The sequence below is a fragment of the Citrus sinensis genome, chromosome 3 (genome assembly GCF_022201045.2).
Source record: "Citrus sinensis cultivar Valencia sweet orange chromosome 3, DVS_A1.0, whole genome shotgun sequence".
NCBI classification, from domain to species: Eukaryota; Viridiplantae; Streptophyta; class Magnoliopsida; order Sapindales; family Rutaceae; genus Citrus; species Citrus sinensis.
This window is the reverse complement of record NC_068558.1, coordinates 6,591,193-6,610,526: the sequence shown is the minus strand read 5'-3', so window position 1 is coordinate 6,610,526 and position 19,334 is coordinate 6,591,193. Positions and strand designations below refer to the sequence as shown.

The 19,334-nt window shown below is 34.6% G+C and overlaps 5 protein-coding genes across 5 annotated transcripts; 1 reads left to right on the top strand and 4 right to left on the bottom strand.

The window, feature by feature from the left end:
- The first annotated feature begins 512 nt into the window (after positions 1 to 512).
- Positions 513 to 2,607, top strand: LOC102625350 (protein STAY-GREEN 1, chloroplastic). Its single transcript, XM_006477286.3, has 4 exons — positions 513 to 990; positions 1,085 to 1,258; positions 1,661 to 1,828; positions 1,921 to 2,607. The coding sequence occupies exons 1-4, from the start codon at positions 868 to 870 to the stop codon at positions 2,269 to 2,271; spliced, it is 816 nt and encodes a 271-aa protein (XP_006477349.2). The 5' UTR covers positions 513 to 867; the 3' UTR covers positions 2,272 to 2,607.
- Positions 2,608 to 2,758: 151 nt separating this feature from the next.
- Positions 2,759 to 7,289, bottom strand: LOC102625617 (protein FIZZY-RELATED 2-like). Its single transcript, XM_006477287.4, has 10 exons — positions 6,648 to 7,289; positions 6,429 to 6,551; positions 6,218 to 6,322; positions 5,623 to 5,802; positions 5,292 to 5,354; positions 4,991 to 5,185; positions 4,143 to 4,244; positions 4,002 to 4,064; positions 3,576 to 3,644; positions 2,759 to 3,248 (listed from the first exon to the last, which is right to left on the bottom strand). Exons 1-10 carry the CDS (start codon positions 7,116 to 7,118, stop codon positions 3,195 to 3,197), a joined length of 1,425 nt encoding a protein of 474 aa, XP_006477350.2. The 5' UTR covers positions 7,119 to 7,289; the 3' UTR covers positions 2,759 to 3,194.
- Positions 7,290 to 10,104: 2,815 nt separating this feature from the next.
- On the bottom strand, positions 10,105 to 11,494 carry LOC102625066 (hypothetical protein). The gene has a single exon (XM_006477285.4). The coding sequence runs from the start codon at positions 11,255 to 11,257 to the stop codon at positions 10,328 to 10,330; it is 930 nt and encodes a 309-aa protein (XP_006477348.1). The 5' UTR covers positions 11,258 to 11,494; the 3' UTR covers positions 10,105 to 10,327.
- Positions 11,495 to 13,454: 1,960 nt separating this feature from the next.
- Positions 13,455 to 14,978, bottom strand: LOC102622665 (expansin-A7). The gene is made up of 3 exons (XM_006477525.3): positions 14,807 to 14,978; positions 13,963 to 14,278; positions 13,455 to 13,882 (listed from the first exon to the last, which is right to left on the bottom strand). The coding sequence occupies exons 1-3, from the start codon at positions 14,976 to 14,978 to the stop codon at positions 13,570 to 13,572; spliced, it is 801 nt and encodes a 266-aa protein (XP_006477588.2). The 3' UTR covers positions 13,455 to 13,569.
- Positions 14,979 to 15,768: 790 nt separating this feature from the next.
- On the bottom strand, positions 15,769 to 17,773 carry LOC102624773 (expansin-A7). The gene is made up of 3 exons (XM_006477284.3): positions 17,110 to 17,773; positions 16,625 to 16,940; positions 15,769 to 16,251 (listed from the first exon to the last, which is right to left on the bottom strand). The coding sequence occupies exons 1-3, from the start codon at positions 17,279 to 17,281 to the stop codon at positions 15,939 to 15,941; spliced, it is 801 nt and encodes a 266-aa protein (XP_006477347.2). The 5' UTR covers positions 17,282 to 17,773; the 3' UTR covers positions 15,769 to 15,938.
- Positions 17,774 to 19,334: the final 1,561 nt, after the last annotated feature.

The window sequence follows — 19,334 nt, the reverse complement described above, 5'->3', positions numbered from 1 at the left end:
ATCTTAACTTCTGAAATTTATGTAAGTCACTCAATAATAAAGTAACCTAAATTTTTATTGTTGATTTTGATATTTAAAAGTTGGGTTATGCTGACTCCCAGCGCAATTACAAAATTCTAGATGCACTTTATAAATATTTTTGTTGTTTTTTTTCCCCGTACGTTCTCAACTTTTTGTTCACAACTATTACAACGAAAAATTTTGAGACGAAAAAAATTTCAGACCCATTAGATTCTATTTTATATTTTTATTTATTTTTTCACAATTTTAAGCAGGGTTATAGGAAATTCGAAAAAAAAATAAAAGTATAATTATCGGGTTAACTACTACAATGAGATGGGTCAAAGTATGATATAGCATGATCCTATTCCTATCCTCACCAAAATAAAAAATAAAAAAAAATAAAAATTAATAGGAGTCCATGAGATGATGACACATGGTGCACGGGAACCCAAAACTCCAATTGTTAAACTTTTATAACACGTTGCATGTGTCAATGTTGACATTAACATAACAAGTATGGGAGTTGAAGCAACCGCAACCTAAACGGAAAAGCTTACACGCTGTACCGCCCCCCATCTTTGCTTAAATGACTTGAAAATTCAACCCAAATTTTCCAAATCTGAGCATACAAGCAAAGCAAGCTATCAAGTAAAAGCAAAAGCCTCCGAATGAGTGACCAAGTTTCAAAGTTTTAGCCTTTGTGTGTTGTCCCCAAGACTCTCTTTCTTTATTCCAAGATTGCTTGTGTTGCAATATATTAAATAATTCTATATTTGGTTGCTGAGTTATCTATCAGTCCAGCAAAGTTGGAATTTTGATTTTAATGAGAGGGTGAGTCAGTCTCTCTGATATTTGAAGAGAGAGATGGCTAGTTTGGTTGCTGCTCTTGGGCTTCCCTCAAAGCTCAAAGCTTCCTCCTATGAGCAGCAAAACGCACTCTTTGTTTCTAGAAGAAGATCCAAGAAAAAGAACCAATCTTTTTCTCCTGTAATATTTCTTTTTTTTTCTTTTACGCCCTTCTTTGAAAAGAAAAAAAATTAGAAATTTTTTGTTGATCAATTTGTGGGTTTGCATGGACCAGGTGGCAAGATTATTCGGACCAGCCATTTTTGAAGCATCAAAGCTGAAGGTATTGTTTTTGGGGGTGGATGAAGAGAAGCATCCAGGGAAGCTGCCAAGGACTTATACACTTACCCATAGTGATATAACCTCTAAGCTTACTTTAGCTATTTCTCAAACCATAAATAATTCTCAGGTAATCCTTTGATCGACAAAATCCAGGTGCCTAATCAGTTTCCATTTCTTTTTTTCAAATTGTTGAACGCTTGAATTCAGATATATATGTATGTATGTATGTATTCAGAGCTTTTGAGATGGAATCTTGATATATAATTAATCTTTGATATTGAAAAGAAAGCAGAGGAAATAGGGGATATTGTCATATTGTGGAGTTATATTAACGTTATTATATTAAATGTACCTGCTTTAGTAATTGTTTAATAAAAGGGTGATGGAAGGAGACATGAATGAACTTGGATCCGTTACTTTCAAAAGCAAATGAAGTAACAACAAATAAAAACAGGGGATTCTAGATCCTCCACGATGTATTTGATTATAATACTGAAAGGAAAAAAGGGTGTTTGGGATTTGGTTGCAGCTGCAGGGATGGTACAACAGGTTGCAAAGGGATGAGGTTGTGGCAGAGTGGAAGAAGGTAAAGGGAAAGATGTCTCTTCATGTTCACTGTCACATAAGTGGAGGCCATTTCTTATTAGACATTTGTGCTAGACTTAGATTCTTCATCTTCTCCAAGGAACTCCCCGTGGTAAATTATTCAATTTAGTTTAGATATTACCCTTTTGTTAATAATTCAATCTCTTGATGGACTAGTAATTTGTAAAATACTTGAATGAACAGGTTCTGAAGGCATTTGTTCATGGAGATGGCAATTTGTTAAACAATCACCCGGAATTACAGGAGGCTTTGGTTTGGGTCTATTTTCATTCCAATATTCCTGAATTCAATAAAGTCGAATGCTGGGGTCCACTCAAAGAGGCAGTTGCCGGATCGAGTAAAGCTGGCGGGACCCGCCACGAGATTAGGCAAGAAACTTCAATAAGCAACTGGGAATTACCAGAACCCTGCCAGGAAACGTGCAACTGTTGCTTTCCTCCAATGAGCTTGATCCCGTGGTCAGAGAAGCTTCCCCTTCAAACTGAAAATCGTGGGACCCAGGGCCAAGAAAGCTTACAGCAACAAACCCGATGAGGAAAACATTAATTCCTCACGAAACTTATTTATGTAATAATGTACAGAACAAATGTCAATTCCTCAAGAATCCCCAAATTACAAAGTATTGGTGGGGTTTTAGAGTTTGAACACACGTCCCATGGCCCTTCTATCCCATGATTCACGCTGCCTTTTCTTGAGTGTGATTGTCTTTAGTTTGTAAGTTTGTTGTAAGGGCAAGGTCATCTCATCAAGGATCTTGAACTCAAGGGGAATGCTCTGGAAGCGTGTAACCTTTGGTGCAACTCATTTATCTCTGTAGAAGCTGCTTCTCTTAGAATCAAGAAATGGACATACAACAATTCAAACCTGTTTTATCGGTCTTGTAAGAACGGAGTAGAATCGTTCTGCTTCATTTGTAAAATTTATTGTGTTGATTTTTTAATGACTTTTTTAAATTTTCTTCATGTACGCAGTTAGTGGTTATCATATAGAGGGAGAAGAGATGACGAAAGAACATACCAAGCACAGGAAAGAAATGTGGGATTTAGTGTGGCGTAGAATGTAATAAATTTATTTACAAACATTACAAAGCCGCGTTACACCAAATGAATAGAAGAAGTACTCTTCCCTTAAATATACAAATGCCAAGCAGCAGTTAAAAGAATAACGGACAACCAACTTCTCCCGCTATACATCAATAAATAAATAATATATTAAAGCGGTTAAAAAATATATATATATATATATATATATATATATCAAATACTCAGTTTGCGGGCATCTGAATGATAAACATTTGTTCTATTCACAGCTTTAGCTTTCTGGGTTCCTGCTAGCATTTTGCTACTTGAGGTAGGTTCAAGCAGAACTATCTGATGCACTTTCTGAGCAAGTGGTATGCTATTGCTTCTATTGGAGGATCTCCAAGTGAGTTTGAAAAATGCTAAGAGTGAAAAAGATCATCGAATTGTAGTCCTCCCCAAGGATGATGCTCCAATCTCACTGTCGGTATTCTGCAATAAAGTTCAAAAACCATATCCAAGTTTTATTTCTGCCTTGTGCTGGGGGGCATGCCAACAACAAACTTTGATTGACAATGAGAATATTGCTAAAGGTTTTCCTAACAAAACGATTCTCTGACTGGCTGGTGCAGGCAATTGGAAATTGAAAATTTGCAAAAGGGAATTCGTTGATAAAGAAATACAGTAGTTCCTAAGGAAATATCAGTCAGACTTAAGTTATCAATGTGAGTAGAAAAGACTTCCAGGCTTTTGAATTGTCAATGGATGGGATAAAGAGCAAGTGAGATTAGATATTCTTATTGTTAATGAATTATTTACCTGAGATTTAGGGGAAGGGAACACATTCCAAAATCTGAGTGTTTCATCTCCTGCTCCCGTGACTATAGTCTGAAACAAAAAATAATCAAATTATGAAATGAAGAACATGCAAAAGCATTATTCACTATTAATATATTAAGGAATTGCCGTTCCAGGAGTTACAAGACTCGGCTTGTTTCCAACAACCGGGGGGTTAGTTTAACCTTTTTCTTCTAAATCAACATGCCTAATCAACTATGTATGTAGTTCAATAAAAAAATTTGAACTTAAGAAATGTCTCCAATGTTTTTTTGAACATGAGCCATATTCTTTAATATATTCTAGAGAACTATCCCTGCTAATTGCAGTATTCCACTTATTAACTGGCCGTATTGTCTCTTAACAGAAAAGCACTAGGATAATTAGTAACGATGAAGAATGAACTACCTGTCCATCAGGCGAAATAGCAAGATAAAGAACTCTGAATGTGTGGCCTGTCAGAGTTGCCAACTGCACAAGCAAAAACAGATTTAAGGAAAGAAATAAAAGATCTCGTATAATTGTTACATGCTATCTTAACTACAATACCTTTGACATGGTTGGGTATCTCCAAACTATTATCTGGTTTTGGGAGTATCCATGGGTGCTGACAAGTTCATTGACATTCTTAGACCACACAAGATTGCATACCTGCCACACATAAAGAAGATGTCAACACATCTAAAAGAACATGCATGTGAAAGTGAGTGGAAGTGACTGATCCACTTAATTTAATGATAGTGACTAATGATGTTTCCTTATCAAACGTAGTAAAAAGCCATGACATTAGGTCAACATTGCCACATTCAAGTTCAAGTAAAGATGTTCCTTCTTCCATTATCTCATTATTGATAATCGACGAAGCTTTTTCTTGAGAACGAAAATTTGAGAGATTTGACTGCTAAAGATATGAATGCAAAAATCATGGAATCAAATTCAAGTTACACAAGTGAAAACCCCATTTATCAGTCTCATGATGCAATTAATGTAGTGACTAGAATTATCAAGTAATCATGTTCTTAAACCCTAGCACAACACACAAGAAACAAATGAAATGAGAAACTATAGTTTCGATTGCTATGGTTTCATGATACGCCAGTACTTATGAATAATCTCCCAAGAGTAATTAGTTTTTTCACTTGCTTCTCCACAGTATCAACATCTCTAAAGAACAGAAAAATCATTATTTAGTTTTATAAATTGAAAACCAAATATATTATTTAATATTAGGTGTCAAAACCGCAGCTATCTTCCCCTTGTCTATGTTTTTCAAGATTAAATAACAAGAACAACATTAACAAACACGTGAGAAAAGGTTCTCCTATTGCCTGAGATCTATAGGACCTAATGCAAATGACAAAAACTATGATAAAGAAAATAAAGAGCAATCAAATTACCTGGCTTCCAGTGTCCATACAGCTTAGATGTGTATTAGTTGTTGTATTCCAAAAACGAATACATCGGTCAGCAGTACCACCTCCAGATGCAAGAAGTCCATGAAGATGGGGAGACCATGCAATTGCTTTTACAGCTGCTGTGTGCTCACAATATTTCAACACTGGTTGAGTTGAATGTTGATTCCAAACAAAAAGCTGCACATTAATGAGAAATACTATCAGCTCCCACAGTAAAATGACATTTAGTACGGTCATAAACAACCAAACAGGTTGGATATTACAAAAGAAGTTGATCACATACTCTATTATCATTTCCACCAGATGCTAGCTCACGGTTATCATAAGACCACTTCAGCCCACAAACCTACATCATAAGCAATTACTTTTCAGTATGACAAAATCAGGAAATATATACAGATTCAAATTGAATGAACCAGCCAACAAAAATAGCTTATAAGGGTTGTAAAGATCACTGGTACAGGAGATTACAGAAGAGAAGGAAGAAAGTTCCATGACACTGAAGATAATGCATGTAAAAAAAGAAACACAGTTGCCAGGAGAAAGTCGAAAGTTCCAGCAAAATTATTGCCTAAAGTAAAACAATCAGGCAGAAAATTGTGTGAAAGTCCAACCTCTGATTTGTGTCCAGAGAGTTTACTGACAAAGTCTTCTTGAGCACGTATATCTCGTTGAAGAATACTCTTGTCCCTGCTACCCGAAGACAGCAAAGACGAACTCCAGGCTAAGGCCCCAACACGTAATCGATGGCCCTCCATGGTTCTTACCCTCTTACAGCGAGATGCATCCCATATCTACAGGGCAATAAGCGACTCGAGAATCAGAAAGCTGAATATGCCACTGGGTTGAATATGCAAGAAAGCTAATAATATTTAAAGATGGAACAGTTGACCTAAAAACATTACGGATATTTATAATTAAAAAGAAATATTAAAAAAAAGATAATGTCAACACCAGTGAGACACCCCATTTTTTCCATCTCTTAAGACAAGTCTAAAATTTCTGCAAGAGTTCAGTATATGTTTATTATAATCAGGACATGAAGGTAACACCAACATCATTTTGGACAAGATATTGCTTCATATTCCTAAAAGTATTTATAAACATTACAGAGGTTGAGACCACCTACTTTGTCTCCAAAACTTATTTCATTCGTCTCCCTTTTAGCATAAATGTATTGTAAAATTTAACAAACTGATAATCACTAACCTGGACTTTTCCATGGCTAGTTCCAACGGCAAGATGCGTATTGCGATTCGCCCAACCCACTGAACAGACACTATCATCAATCCCCAAATCACACAACTTTGTCACCTACATCCATCATCATTCAAATTATATTTTAATAGGAAGAAAAAATTCAAAAGATAATGCAATAAAACAAACAAATTCACATAAATAGAAAAAGGAAAACACTCACCTTGCTGCTACAAGCATTCCACAAATACACACAATTCCCCAACCCCACAGCCAACACATTATGCGACGACCAGTCCACTAAGTTCAAGTAAAAATCATCTTGCAATGCTGGTGCATCCAAAATCTAACTCACATGCACGTACACAAAAAATATAAATATTTAGCAAAAAAATTAATAATAATAAAATTTACACATTAATAGAATCTTAAAGGTACCCACTTTATAAGGCGACCTAGGGACCTTCCTGGGAGCTTTGACTGGGCTATGACTGACACCAGACGCCACGTCATCATCGAACCCAAAAGGCGAAAGCGAGTGCAAGGACCGCCTAGTCTCCGATTTAAATCTAAAAATATTCCTCCCCGATGGCGGCCCCAAGACATCCTTTTTTTCGGGCGTCTCGGGACCGAAGAGTGCAGCCCGGAGCAGCGCCGTGTAGGTCCCGGAGTTATCGTCCTTGTGGGAGTCGGTAACAGCCGGAGAGTTGGGCGACGGCTGCGAGATGTTGAAAAGGTCGAAATTTGAGCTAGATCTGCTGGGAATGAACCTGTCGGAGTAAATTGCTCGCGACGGCGACTGATGGTGGTTGGCGTTGATCATGCGGCTGATGTGATCCGACGGTGGGGTCAGTGGTTGAAGCGACATTGTCGGTGGGAGATTCAGCTGTGGACTTTCCGTGGGATCGTCCATAGCGGATTACAATTATTACTCAGATCAGAGGAACCCTACTCTAGAGATAAAGAAAAGGGGAATAGATTCTAGTTTGAGTTTTGGTTAAATTATTGAGTTAATATTCTTTTTTTATTTAAACGTTTTCCTCTCTTTATTAGTTTATCTATTTATTTTTTCCCGGGAAAGCTCAGTAACAGAAACCGTCGGGTAAAAGGAAATTTTGCGCGAAAATTATAGTGGGTGGGCCCCAAATTCGAGGTTAATGCAGGAGAGGGGGCATTTTTGTTGTGGGCTTTTTTAATGACTCGATGGCCAAAAATAATTATAGATCAGTTTTTTTTTTTTTGAATATCGATTAATCATCATATTACTGCATTACACAGATAGTTACAACTGCTATTATAGCAGATATATTATACTGATATTTATAATCAGAAATATATGATTGGGACTTATATTATTACATTGAATTATGTGAAGTACATGCCCAGACAAATAATCCCTTACAGAAGAGGGATGTTCATATTCCACTCGTATTGCACGAGGGGGAGGAAACTTTTGAAATATTAAATAAATAAGCACGTTAGCGCATTGTGAGGGCAGCAGCCCACCACTCCGACCAAGGCCGAAGTGGCAATTATAGATCGGTTTAAAAATTAGAGATCGAATCGTAAGTCTAATAGACTATAATAGAACTAGGATTTAGGACAACGGATTTGGATTTTGTGGACTGTAGTTTTAAATGAGTTGAATTATTGACACCCTTCTTCTAAAATCTCATAAAACTCATTTTTCACATTTATAACATAATTTATTATTGTAATTCCATTTACAGATAAAACATATTTAATTAAATCTAATAGACTGCCCATTCAAGATCGAAGTCTTGAAGAAGTTAAACAAATTTATTTCAACTTTACTCACTCCCCTACCACTAAAAACCCATTATTTAAACATTAAACACAAATAATTTCCATTTGCTGCAATCTTTTTGCACCTAGGCACACGTTGCATGTATTATAATTCCAATTCATTATTTGAAAATTATCATGGTTAATTAAGTTTATGGTAGCCCCCTCATCGACGGCCAGCAAGTAAATAGAATTGGAAGAAAAAAATACTAATAAAGCATTGGTTTATGTTTGTAGGCTGAAGATTTTCATTGTTTGAGTTCAGAGAATAAATAACAAAAAAATGAAATAACACACAACAAATCAACAAAAAGTATGCGGCTTTGAAGCGAAAATGAATGACCTTGTGTGGATCGTCTTTGTCATTTGCATGACAATATATATAAGATCAATTTGTTTATCATTATCATTTGATTCGTAATCATCGTAATTATATTATATAGAGAGGCACTTTTGTCTTAATTGCTGTATTTATTGTAAAATGATGGGAATTTATTTATGAAATTTTACCATTATACCACTTAATATTTTTTTAATATATTATTTTATCACTAAAATTTCTTGACGATTATTTTTTTCAATTTAATTTTTAAATTTTTATCATTTCACCATTAAACCGTTAAAGTTAACAGAATTTTTAATAGATACTACTATAAAAGTTTATTTTATCCATAAACTGTAGAAATGTAATTTAACTCTTTGAATAAAAAATTTTAAAATTAATTATATATAAAGAAATGATCATTTTACATATTTAAAATAAATAATTGATAAAATTGTAATTATCATATGAAGTTTCTAAAATATACGTGTGACACCAACAATTTAATAATGGAGTTAATTATTTAGTAATAAAATGATAAAAATTAAAATATTAAAGATAAAAAATAATTATAAATTTAATAATAAAATAATTTTATTAATTATTTGTGGATGTATGATCGCAAAAAAAACATTAGGCGATGGATATCCTTTTAGCCATTTCGACGACGCCGGCTGTATCGGACCTGACAGACCGGTCCGTGGCAAAAGAATTGGGCTTCTTCCTTTCTGAAAAGCAGAAATTTGATCACAATCAATGAAAATATCCTAAACGTTCTCCAACAAAATAATGTTACATGGATATTCTAAAATGTAGTACGAAAAGTTAATAGTACCCTCATTCTTCAAGAGACTTTTTCTTTTGTAAGAACGAGAAGATCATCAATGTTGCGCATTATTTGTGTTAGTTCTTATATGTTAGGAAAGGAACTCGCAAGCAACAGCAAATTAAGTAGAAATAAAGTTTTTTTTTCTTTTAGTGTAATTAAAATAGAATGTGTGCTATAAATAAATAAACAGAAAAATAAACAAACACAATTCAAGCAAAAATCAATTACAAAAGATATCGATTTTTACGTAGAAAACCCAAAAATTATAGGAATATAGTCTAATATAAACTTCTACTATATTAATGAAATTACAACACAAATTTTTCTCTAGATAATACTAAAGACTAACAACATCAAGATTCTCAACAATTTTAACTTACAATAATAGATCTAATATATATTTTCCATCGTTTAATCAAATATTAAAAACCCAAAGAAAAATATCTTTGTTTTTCTCTCTCGCAGAGTCTTCTCAATTGGTGAAATGACTATAGCTCTCTTGATTCTTCACTTATTTTCTTTATATATTTTCTGATTAATTTCATCCAAGTCTAAACTTTTACAATAATTACACATCAAATAAATTATTTTGGACTTTAGACTTTTTGGTCCAACAAAGTGAAATGTACCCTACATTATCGTCATACATTTCTGAATGTTCCTACGATACGAAGTTCAATTTTTAGTTTTGATGAATTGATATTGTTTCTTAATTTATTAATTATCAATAAAATTCAGAGAAGCTCTTTTCTTAATGGTCTTCCTAATAACCCAGGCAGCATCCCTTTTCCTTCAGTCACTCGCTCACTTTCCTGAAGCAAGATTATTTCCGAATCCAAGTTACAAACCTTTTTCAGCAAGAACGCTTGATGTCAAAATTATTTTCTCAAATGTTTTTCCCTTCCTGCTCAGCAGGTCATAAATCAATACCAAAATTTGGAATTCTTTGTAAAACATTCAGTCACTACACACTTAGAAGAAGGGGGAAAAAATCCAACTGTGGAGAGAATTAATGAAATAATGAATGATCAAAGATCAAGAAACAGAGTTGTCTCTGTATCTTTACTTCTCAAATCCAAAACATGTTGATGTTCTTCTCAACTAATGTTACAAAAGAATAATCATACATTAAAAAAAATGTAAAAAAAAAGGAAAAAAGAAAAATTCAAGAACGGTAAGGTATGTACTCGTATTGCTCAATTGTAGGTACCGTTCTAGTGACTGAAGCTGTAGGAGCCCTGATATGCCCAACCATTGAAACCTGTAAAGCCTCCTCTTCATAAGCTCTCCTCTCCAACTCCTCCATTCTTGCCTTCTTCTTAACCTTAACAAACATTGCCACCAACAACAGCCCTAAAAGAAATGCACCCACGGCCGCCCCAACCGTCGTCCCGACTGCCAGTTTCCATCGGCTAATCTTCTTCCTAACTTGTTCTGGACCTTCTGATGGTGGTGGATATTTAGTGACCAAACCAAAATGACCATGCTTTCTTGCTACACAAACATAGGGCGACACTTGGTTTGTTAGCGTCACTTTGCCATCTCTTTGAAAATTAGCACAAAATGGCTTGATTCCTGATATGTTTGTGACTCTTGTAGTGTTGCGGAAGTCTATGGTGATTGGCTTCCCATTGGCTAGAATTTGAAGCTCAAACCGGTTATTGAAATTGACATCAGTGACAGAATTATAAGCTAAAATGCCTAAAACAGGTGACACAAGCTGGTAACCAGATAAATCATAATTAGCATAGTATATAGAAGACCAATTGTAGCCAAGATTTTGCCTCACTACCACGACTCTTTCTACACATGGCTGCACAATTACACCAATTCCCAGATGAAATTCCTTGACTCTAGCACCATATCTTCGCAGACTGCCGCATCTGAACCTCACCATATCGACTTTGATGCCGGAGAGATTTGCTGGTAAATGCACATTGTGTAAGTTTCCTGTCTTTATTGCGTGATTGTCTAAGGACTTGAATGTGTAGTCTCTGATGAGCAGATCAAGAACACGAGTTGATTTTACGCCCTGAGTTTCTGACAATGAAGCCAATGAAAGAATTGTCAGTATAAGAGATAAAAGGGAACCCATTGATTTGAGGGACTTGAATAGTACTAATTTATTTAAAGAAGAAGATCTCGATTGCCATGAAAACTAGTTCTGGATCGACTTCTTTAGATGTAACAGGAATGGAGTTGGAAAAAGGAAAGTTTTGCACTGTTGGGGGTAATTTATAGTTGTTCAGAGAAGCTTTAGATTGAAGAGAAAGTAAGTGAAAAGAGGAGAAGGAACAGTTTCTTCTCTTTTGAGTTTTGTCTATTATATCAGTCTTGGATAGAATACAAGTTAGGTGGCAGTGACAGACAATTCTGACCCAAAAGCTATCGCCTGTTATTCTAGAGGATTTGCAGTTTCCACGGTTGTTTAATGTACATGGGAAGTAATATAATCGACCAATGATATCAACTTATTTTACAGTGAGAGAAGGTTCTTGAGAGGAGAAATTCTACGATGCATAAGAATTACTATATCATCTATATAATAAATAAATAATGTTATAATATGTATATTTTTATTTTAAAAGATTACCATACAAGTATTGTACAATTTCTCGTTGTGTTGATGTTATAGGATTGATTGACTTAATACTTTTAATGAACAAATCTTTTTTTTTTCCAAGTAGCAAACATTACACTTTAAGCCTAAAAATTAGATTCCCCTTGTTGTTTCTTCTCGTAAGTCACAAAAATGTCATCAGAATAGTTTAATTATGAATTTATAGGTGCGTTTGAGAGTAATGTGTTGTAACTATTAAGTTCCATTTGTTGTTGAGTAAAAGTCATAACTGTGGAGTAGAATTAAAAAAAAATAACGTATTATCAAACACTTTGACACTTAAGTTTTGACAGTCCAACTGCCACACATTGCTTTCAAACGCATCTTATAAATAGAATCTTATCTAACAACTAGTGTCTCAAAATAATAAAAAAAAGGACATATCAGATGTGATTCATGGCCTTAAAAAAAAATGAAGCTTGTGTAGTTGTACAATTGTTGTTTGTCTGTCTTAAAAGGAAGGAAAATTTGAGGACGCATATGGGGGTTACAAAGATACGGTCATATGGGCGAAGTCTGGGGGGAATGATTTGGAGCGGGGGGTGATGATGACACAACATGTCAAAAAGAAAATTAAAAGGAGGTGGCGTGCCTAGTAATGAAATGAAAGGCATAGTTCGTCTTTTGGGTTCAATAGACAAATGCTCTTAATTGCGTTGATGACATGTCTCCCACTTCAACAACCTTGTGGGTCTCATGTTAGCTAGCCGTGGGGGGTCAACCAGTGACCTAGTTAAACAAAGCGTGGTACTTTTATAGAACCTTAATTATGAGGTCAAACTATTGAATTACTAGATAATTAAAGCTGAAAACAGAGGTTTCATCAATTCATCTTCTTAAAAGTTAAAAACATTCTTGATGTTACAGTTGGAATGCAGAAAAGCTAAGAAGCAAAAAGTGGTTTCTGAATACACATAGTGACATAGCGTTGACTAATTTCAGTTAACTCTATAGTTACTTCATGTTTGGTATTTCTGTCTAGCAACCATACAAAGCGTGGTATATAAACATTTTCAATTGGGATTTTGAAGTTTAATTTTATCCAACAATTATTTGATAAAAATTTATATTACTCTTTTTATTTATCAGAGTATTAATTTTAAAAATTATATTGTTAAAAAAACTACTCATTTTTATTTTAGAACTAAATTTTCGTTTAACAGTAATGGTGGCACGTCACCATAATTCAAATGGAACCTAAAGTTTTTCACTCAATGTCTATAGATACGATTCTACTGTGTAGCACACCATATATCTGGCCACCATAATACCAAACAATTGAAGATAATATCTTAATTGTGGAATAATATTAAACAATCTAATCATATTAATTTCTTATTGAAATACTTATACCCCTCTGAAAGCACATAGTAAAAGAATTTTATTCATGCTTTCCACTTTCTTTTCCCACAAATCCAAAGGAAAATGGAAGAAAAGACGCCACTGATTTGTGGAAGGAATGGAACGAAGCAGGGTCTAAAAAGATAGCGATTTTATTATTAACACCTTGCAATATGAGCTTTCCATATTGACTGGCACTTGAGTCAACTAAATTGACAAAAGAAGTAGTTGAGCTCTTGGCGTATAAAATTTTCTCTCAATGATACATGAGGTGAAAACTGAAAATTCACCTTAAGCAAATAAGGATAGCACACAGGTTACAACTAAAGGATAAATTTCAAAAATAATAAAGCGATTAACAGTGCCCTCAAGGAAGTAAACATCTGAACTGTGAAAAAAAAAGTAAAAGAAATGGAAAAGAAAAAGGTTCATGGTGAACTTGATAATCAATGGAAGTTAACATCTGAACTGTAAGTCAATCCTACGTTCCAGTTAGGAGGAGCAACATTGTATGCAAAAATTGTCTCCTTGGAGGAATAGGAAGTGAGCTTGAAAGAAAGAGCTTGGCCTCCTAGAGTTGCAAATGCTTGATATGAAGCTCCCCAGTTATGGCTCATGCTAATCCATCCTGTTCTTGTTCCTTTAACCCACATGTTGGCAATGTCTCCTCCGCCCGCAACATTCATCACATACACCAGCAACCAGTAACCATTTCCCTGGAAAGCGAATCGCAACCCTCCAGCCTTCACGCATGGCACTCTACAAAACCAAACTTTAGTCATTTGAATTAAATATAACACCAGTTATGAGGACTTTCACATTCATGTCCACATTAATACCTTCGGTAGATGACGGGGATAATGCCGGCCTTCCAGTCAGCAATCTTCATGAACGCGGGCTTGGACATGTCAAAATGGGCGCGAGGAGGATTGCACCAGCCACCATTATTGGAGTCCTGGGACCAATTTGGCGGGCAAAGGTTTGTGGCTGTAACTGTTGTGAACGATACATATGTATAGCAATGAGGCGAATCATGGCACTTTATCTGATAACAAGTCCCACAAGCGTATCCATCGTTGAACAACGTAGAGCTCAATGCCGCTGTGTCTGTCCCGTATCCATTAATCCGCAAGTTTCCATACCCGCAAGCTCCACCTGTGAATCCAGAGTTAACAACATTTTAACATACAGTAAAACATTTATGGTGAAACATTTCTAAGCAGCGGCGAATGCAACTATGATTTTGGTTAGAGGTGCACATAATGTTAGAAACCGCAAAAAAAGTGGTTAAACGTATTATTTAATATGTAAGGCTACAACGTGTATACAATAAACCTGATAACTACAATATAAAAAGAGTAAAATTTCAATGAAGTCCCTTTTCTTTATTTGAATTTTTCGGTTTCAGGGATCAGGCCTCTACATAGTTTTCCTTCTGCCGACTGTGTGATAATCTTTATACTGTAATCACATTTCTATTTTGAAAAAAGTATTTATTTTTTTATTAATCTAACCAAATGAATGACATTCTTTTGTACGTACATTCGTGTAATATTTTAGATAACAAGAAGATAAACGATTACGCTCATATGAGTGGGTAGAAAATCTAACTTTCAGTCATATTTTATCTGAAAATAATTATTAAAACTATATATAATTTAGCAAAAAATGTAAATAGCATACCCATGGTCTCAGAGGCAGACTCATCACCGTAAAAGGTGGCGTGAGCAAGCTGCCATGCACCTGACCGGAAAATAGGACGTGTATAACCCGAAGCATTTGACTTTTCAGCGATTGCCAAAATCAAAACAACCAATAGGCAGCTGAATCCAAATGATCGAAGGAAAGAAGCCATGTTGTTTTTGAGTATATTGGCAGCTAGCTAGGCTAAGCAATTAATATGTGAGAAGGTGCAATGCTGATTGACTAGTACTTGTTGCCTTTATATAATGACCAACTATGTGATACATTATCTGCACAACAAAATGCCTTCGTGATCCTCACGAAGATAAAGTTTTCTCAAGTACATGATGTTTTAAGATGAATGAAAACGTATGACTCTGTTTTTGGCTATTGACGTGCGTGCAGGTTTCTCAATTTTATAAATTAAATTAATTATCTTGGTGCTGAAGTGGATTATTCTGCAACAAATTTTGGAGCCTCATTCTTTTTTTATTCGGTTCCCTTGTTTTTCTATTGTGTAGTTTGTTCATTATTGGAATATATCAGTTGGTTGGTGACTAATCGTTGTAAGCTCATTTTTGCAAACGGGTGGTCGGCTAAAATTAACCTGGCAAGCCAAGATCAAATCGACATGTGTCATGCACAAATGAAAAGAAAAACTATTTAATTTGTCATATCATATTTTTATTTTTTTCTAAAAATGTTTAGTTAATAAAAATGATAAGTAAAATTAACTTCAAATTAAGAAAAAAAAAATGATTGAATCCAACACAGAAACCAAATATCAGTTTTGTTTCTACTTTAATTTGTTTTTCACTAGAATTGAACACAAAACACTGAGGATGCATGCGTTTTATGATTTTATTAGCTGGTCGAACATACATAAATGCTTCCCGTTTATTGCAAACTGGTGACGCAGCATTGGAAAAAAAAAAGAAAAAAAAGAAAAGAAAAGAAAAGGGATAAATTGACTAAGATGGTTGAATATGAGCAACAATGCTTGTTTGAAGTTATCCAAAACTGGTAACCTTCATTGCAGATATCTTGTTTACAAATTACAATTTGCATTTATGCATACAAGGAAAGAGTAAAAGGCCCAAAAAAAAAGGGTCATGCATGATGAACTTGTTTATTAATGGAAGTTCACATTTGACTTGTAAGTCAATCCTACGTTCCAGTTAGCAGGAGCAACATTGTAAGCTATAATAGTCTCCTTGGTTGAATATGACTGGATCTTGAAAGAAAGAGCTTGGCCTCCCAGAGTTGCAAATGCTTGATATGAAGCTCCCCAGTTATGGCTCATGCTAATCCATCCTGTTCTGGTTCCCTTAACCCACATGCTGGCTATATCTCCGCCGCCTGCAACATTCATCACATACACCAACAACCAGTATCCATTTCCCTGGAAAGCAAATCGAATCCCACCGGGCTTTATGCATGGCACCCTACAAGAATATATACATACATATAAATAATTAGACAAACAAAAATTGGCTAGTCTTAGTTAAAAGTAACAACATGCTTGTGCTATCATTTTCCCCTTGTCCTTAATATTATTAATTCCCGCGCCACTTAGGCTCAATTGTTGTTTAGCGTTGGGCTGTGGCCTTCGACACACCGGTTCAAGTTCCCTGTCCTCAAAATTTAATCCCCTTCCCACAAATTATAAAAGATGGGCAGGTATTAGTGGGCAGATGTCTCTCCTCTCTAATTGGCACATATTTCCAAGTCATCCTCAGTAGAGCTCTAAGATTGTCATGAATTCAAACTCCATGTCGTAATATCTCTTAACAACTTCGAAAGAATATAAATTAATACCTGCGAAACAGGACTGGGACAATACCGGCCTTCCAAGCGCCGATCTTCATGAACGCGGGCTTGGACATATCAAAATGGGCGCGAGGGGGATTGCACCAGCCTCCATTATTGGAGTCCTGGGACCAATTTGGCGGGCAGAGGTTTGTGGCTGTAACTGTGGTGAATGGTACATATTTATAGCAATGAGGCGAATTATAGCACTTTATCTGGTAACAAGTCCCACAAGCGTATCCATTGTTGAACAATGTGGAGCTCAAAGCCGCTGTGTCTGTTCCGTAACCATTAGAAAACAAGTTTCCATACCCACAAGCTCCTCCTGTAATAAGATGGTCCAAAGAAAAAGAACATTTAGCATCCAGTAACATCATTCTGGTAAAGTGATTTTTTTTTGTCACTTCAAAAAAAATAATGTAGCTAGTAACGTCAGAAATTTTTTTTTTTAAATTGAAAAATATTGAATTGAGTATATGTATAAATATACGTACCCATGGTTTCGGAAGCAGACTCATCGCCATAAAAGGTGGCGTGAGCAAGCCTCCATGGACCTGGCCGGAAAATAGGATGTGTATAACCCAAAGCGTTTGACTTCCCGGCGATTGCCAAAATCAAAACAACTAATATGAAGTTAAATCCGAATGATCGAAAAAAAGAAGCCATGTCTGTTTTGAGAATATAATGATAGCCAGTAGTTAGGCTGAGCAATTAATATTTGACAAGTACTGCAATGCTGATTGACTTGTACTTCTTGTCTTATATAATGTTCAACTACGTCGCCACATATGTGTATTCACCAGAAAATGCCTTCGTGATCCTCACGAAGATAATGTTTTCTCCAAGTCAATAAATATATAGTCAAAATGATATTTTAGAGTAAATAAACTCGTGTTTGAATTTTTTTTTCATTTTTGGCTAATGACGTGCGTGCAGGTCTGATGTTTTCGATTTTGCTCCTGGTCGTTCAAAACTTCCAATTTAATATACAGAAGGACCAACCCATGGATCCTTACACTTTCGTAATTATTGGTTTGAAAAAAAGAAAGAAGAAGATCGAAGAGAGAAGGAGGAGAGGAAAAAAACAATAAAGAAAAAGTAGATGAATTATTTGTCAAATTAAATAATGAAATTAATATTAATTTTCATTTTTTCTTATTTTCTTATTTTCTCTCCCCCTCTCTCCTTTCTATTCCTCTTCTCTAATCTCTACTCTCATTTCTTCCCACTAAAACATGGGCTTTCTTTCTTGGTTTTTTATTGTTTAATTTGTTAATTATTGAAATATCGGTTGGTGGCCATTTCTAATTGAATATGTAAAAATGTCGAGGAAAGACCTTTAACACGAGCGACAAAGGAAATGTTTCTTCAATGCGGATATGACCACGTCTTAAAATGCGATTTTACAAATTAGAAAACAATGTTTAACTGCAAAATTGTATTAAATTATAAGTAGTCACTGTTTTTTTTATCTCAAATGATCGGCATTTTAAAATGGGAATAGAATTCGTTGCTGAAATAAATTTTTGCTAAATACTTAATCAATGACTAAAATTATTTTAATTCTTTTTCATTTATCTTATTTTAAAATCATTTATTCAGTGCTCAACTCAACTTAGCACTGGATCCTTATCTTTTAAAATGTGTTCTGGTGGTTCATTAATTAAGAGTTCAAAGATAATTATATATTAATTTTGTTCTTATTTATTTATGGGTCAGATCCTCTAACTTAAAATTTTAACTTAAAAAAAATATCTTAATTTTCCAGCTAATGGATTGGATCCACATTTCCGCTGAATCTAATGGGCAATAGCATTAACTCAAAATTTTAAGTTAGTGAAAGCCTCCCCTTTATTTATTTATTTTGAGATATAGGCTTTAGACGAACTGCACCCCTTCTTTTTAATTAAGGCTGTTTGACATTACATAATATAGTCTTCGAATTTTGCATGTCTTCTTTATAAATGTTTTCATAAATATTATCATCATTGAAAATTAAGTTTAATCTCAAACCGTCCTTATTTACTTTATAATTGAGTTGATAATTACTCTTCAACATCCTGTTATTTATTTATTCATTATTATGAAACCGACCCCATAAAAATTAATAAATCAACGTCGCCATGTTGGTTAGCAAAGTTCAACAATATTCTCCATAGATTTTCTAATTGTTTCATACAATTTTCTAAGTTTAATGATCTTGTGTTCTGGGAAATAGGGATCTTGAATTGGGCAGGTAGTGTGTTCGCAATATTATTATACACATGAAGAGAAGCTACCTTTGCTTCACATCCCAAGTTAAGCTCAATTGCATGCATAAAGCCAGTCATTAGCCACAAAACTTTTGTATTTTATTTTATCTAAGATTTATGGTATGTTTACCATTTCCAAAAAAAAAAAAAGATTTATGGTATGTTTAGGATGGTAATTAATGTTGTGACTTATTACTATTGTTGAACAAAATTACTAATGCCAACAACTTGCTCAATAACTAGACGATTAAAAAAGGTAAGGGTCAGAATTTTCATAAAAAAATTTAATGGCATCCCCTATAAATAATGAGAAGTGTCTGTAAAACTGAGTTTGATCCTCTTTAGTAAACTGTTCACCACTATACCAAAAACTTATTAGAAATATGAGATATATAACTACAGATGAATCTAATCTTGTACTATTATGAAATGTATATCAAATCTCATACAAGTATGAAACACATTCA

Bases quoted from the DNA above. Each gene is read 5' to 3' on its own strand.
- LOC102624773 (XM_006477284.3), bottom strand. From the start codon at position 17,281: ATGGCTTCTTTTTTTCGATCATTCGGATTTAACTTCATATTAGTTGTT. The intron at 16,941-17,109 runs GTACGTATATTT...ATCTTATTACAG, and splicing joins GTCTGCTTCCGAAACCATGG to GAGGAGCTTGTGGGTATGGA. The intron at 16,252-16,624 runs GTATTAATTTAT...ATATTCTTGTAG, and splicing joins GTCCCAGTCCTGTTTCGCAG to GGTGCCATGCATAAAGCCCG.
- LOC102625350 (XM_006477286.3), top strand. From the start codon at position 868: ATGGCTAGTTTGGTTGCTGCTCTTGGGCTTCCCTCAAAGCTCAAAGCT. The intron at 991-1,084 runs GTAATATTTCTT...TGCATGGACCAG, and splicing joins AGAACCAATCTTTTTCTCCT to GTGGCAAGATTATTCGGACC. The intron at 1,829-1,920 runs GTAAATTATTCA...TTGAATGAACAG, and splicing joins TCTCCAAGGAACTCCCCGTG to GTTCTGAAGGCATTTGTTCA.
- LOC102625066 (XM_006477285.4), bottom strand. From the start codon at position 11,257: ATGGGTTCCCTTTTATCTCTTATACTGACAATTCTTTCATTGGCTTCA.
- LOC102622665 (XM_006477525.3), bottom strand. From the start codon at position 14,978: ATGGCTTCTTTCCTTCGATCATTTGGATTCAGCTGCCTATTGGTTGTT. The intron at 14,279-14,806 runs GTATGCTATTTA...CTGGATTCACAG, and splicing joins GTCTGCCTCTGAGACCATGG to GTGGAGCTTGCGGGTATGGA. The intron at 13,883-13,962 runs GTATTAATGTGG...TTGGTTTTGTAG, and splicing joins ATCCCCGTCATCTACCGAAG to AGTGCCATGCGTGAAGGCTG.
- LOC102625617 (XM_006477287.4), bottom strand. From the start codon at position 7,118: ATGGACGATCCCACGGAAAGTCCACAGCTGAATCTCCCACCGACAATG. The intron at 3,645-4,001 runs GTAGTTCATTCT...TTTTTGTTTCAG, and splicing joins CTATTTCGCCTGATGGACAG to ACTATAGTCACGGGAGCAGG. The intron at 3,249-3,575 runs GTAAATAATTCA...ACTTTATTGCAG, and splicing joins TCCCTTCCCCTAAATCTCAG to AATACCGACAGTGAGATTGG.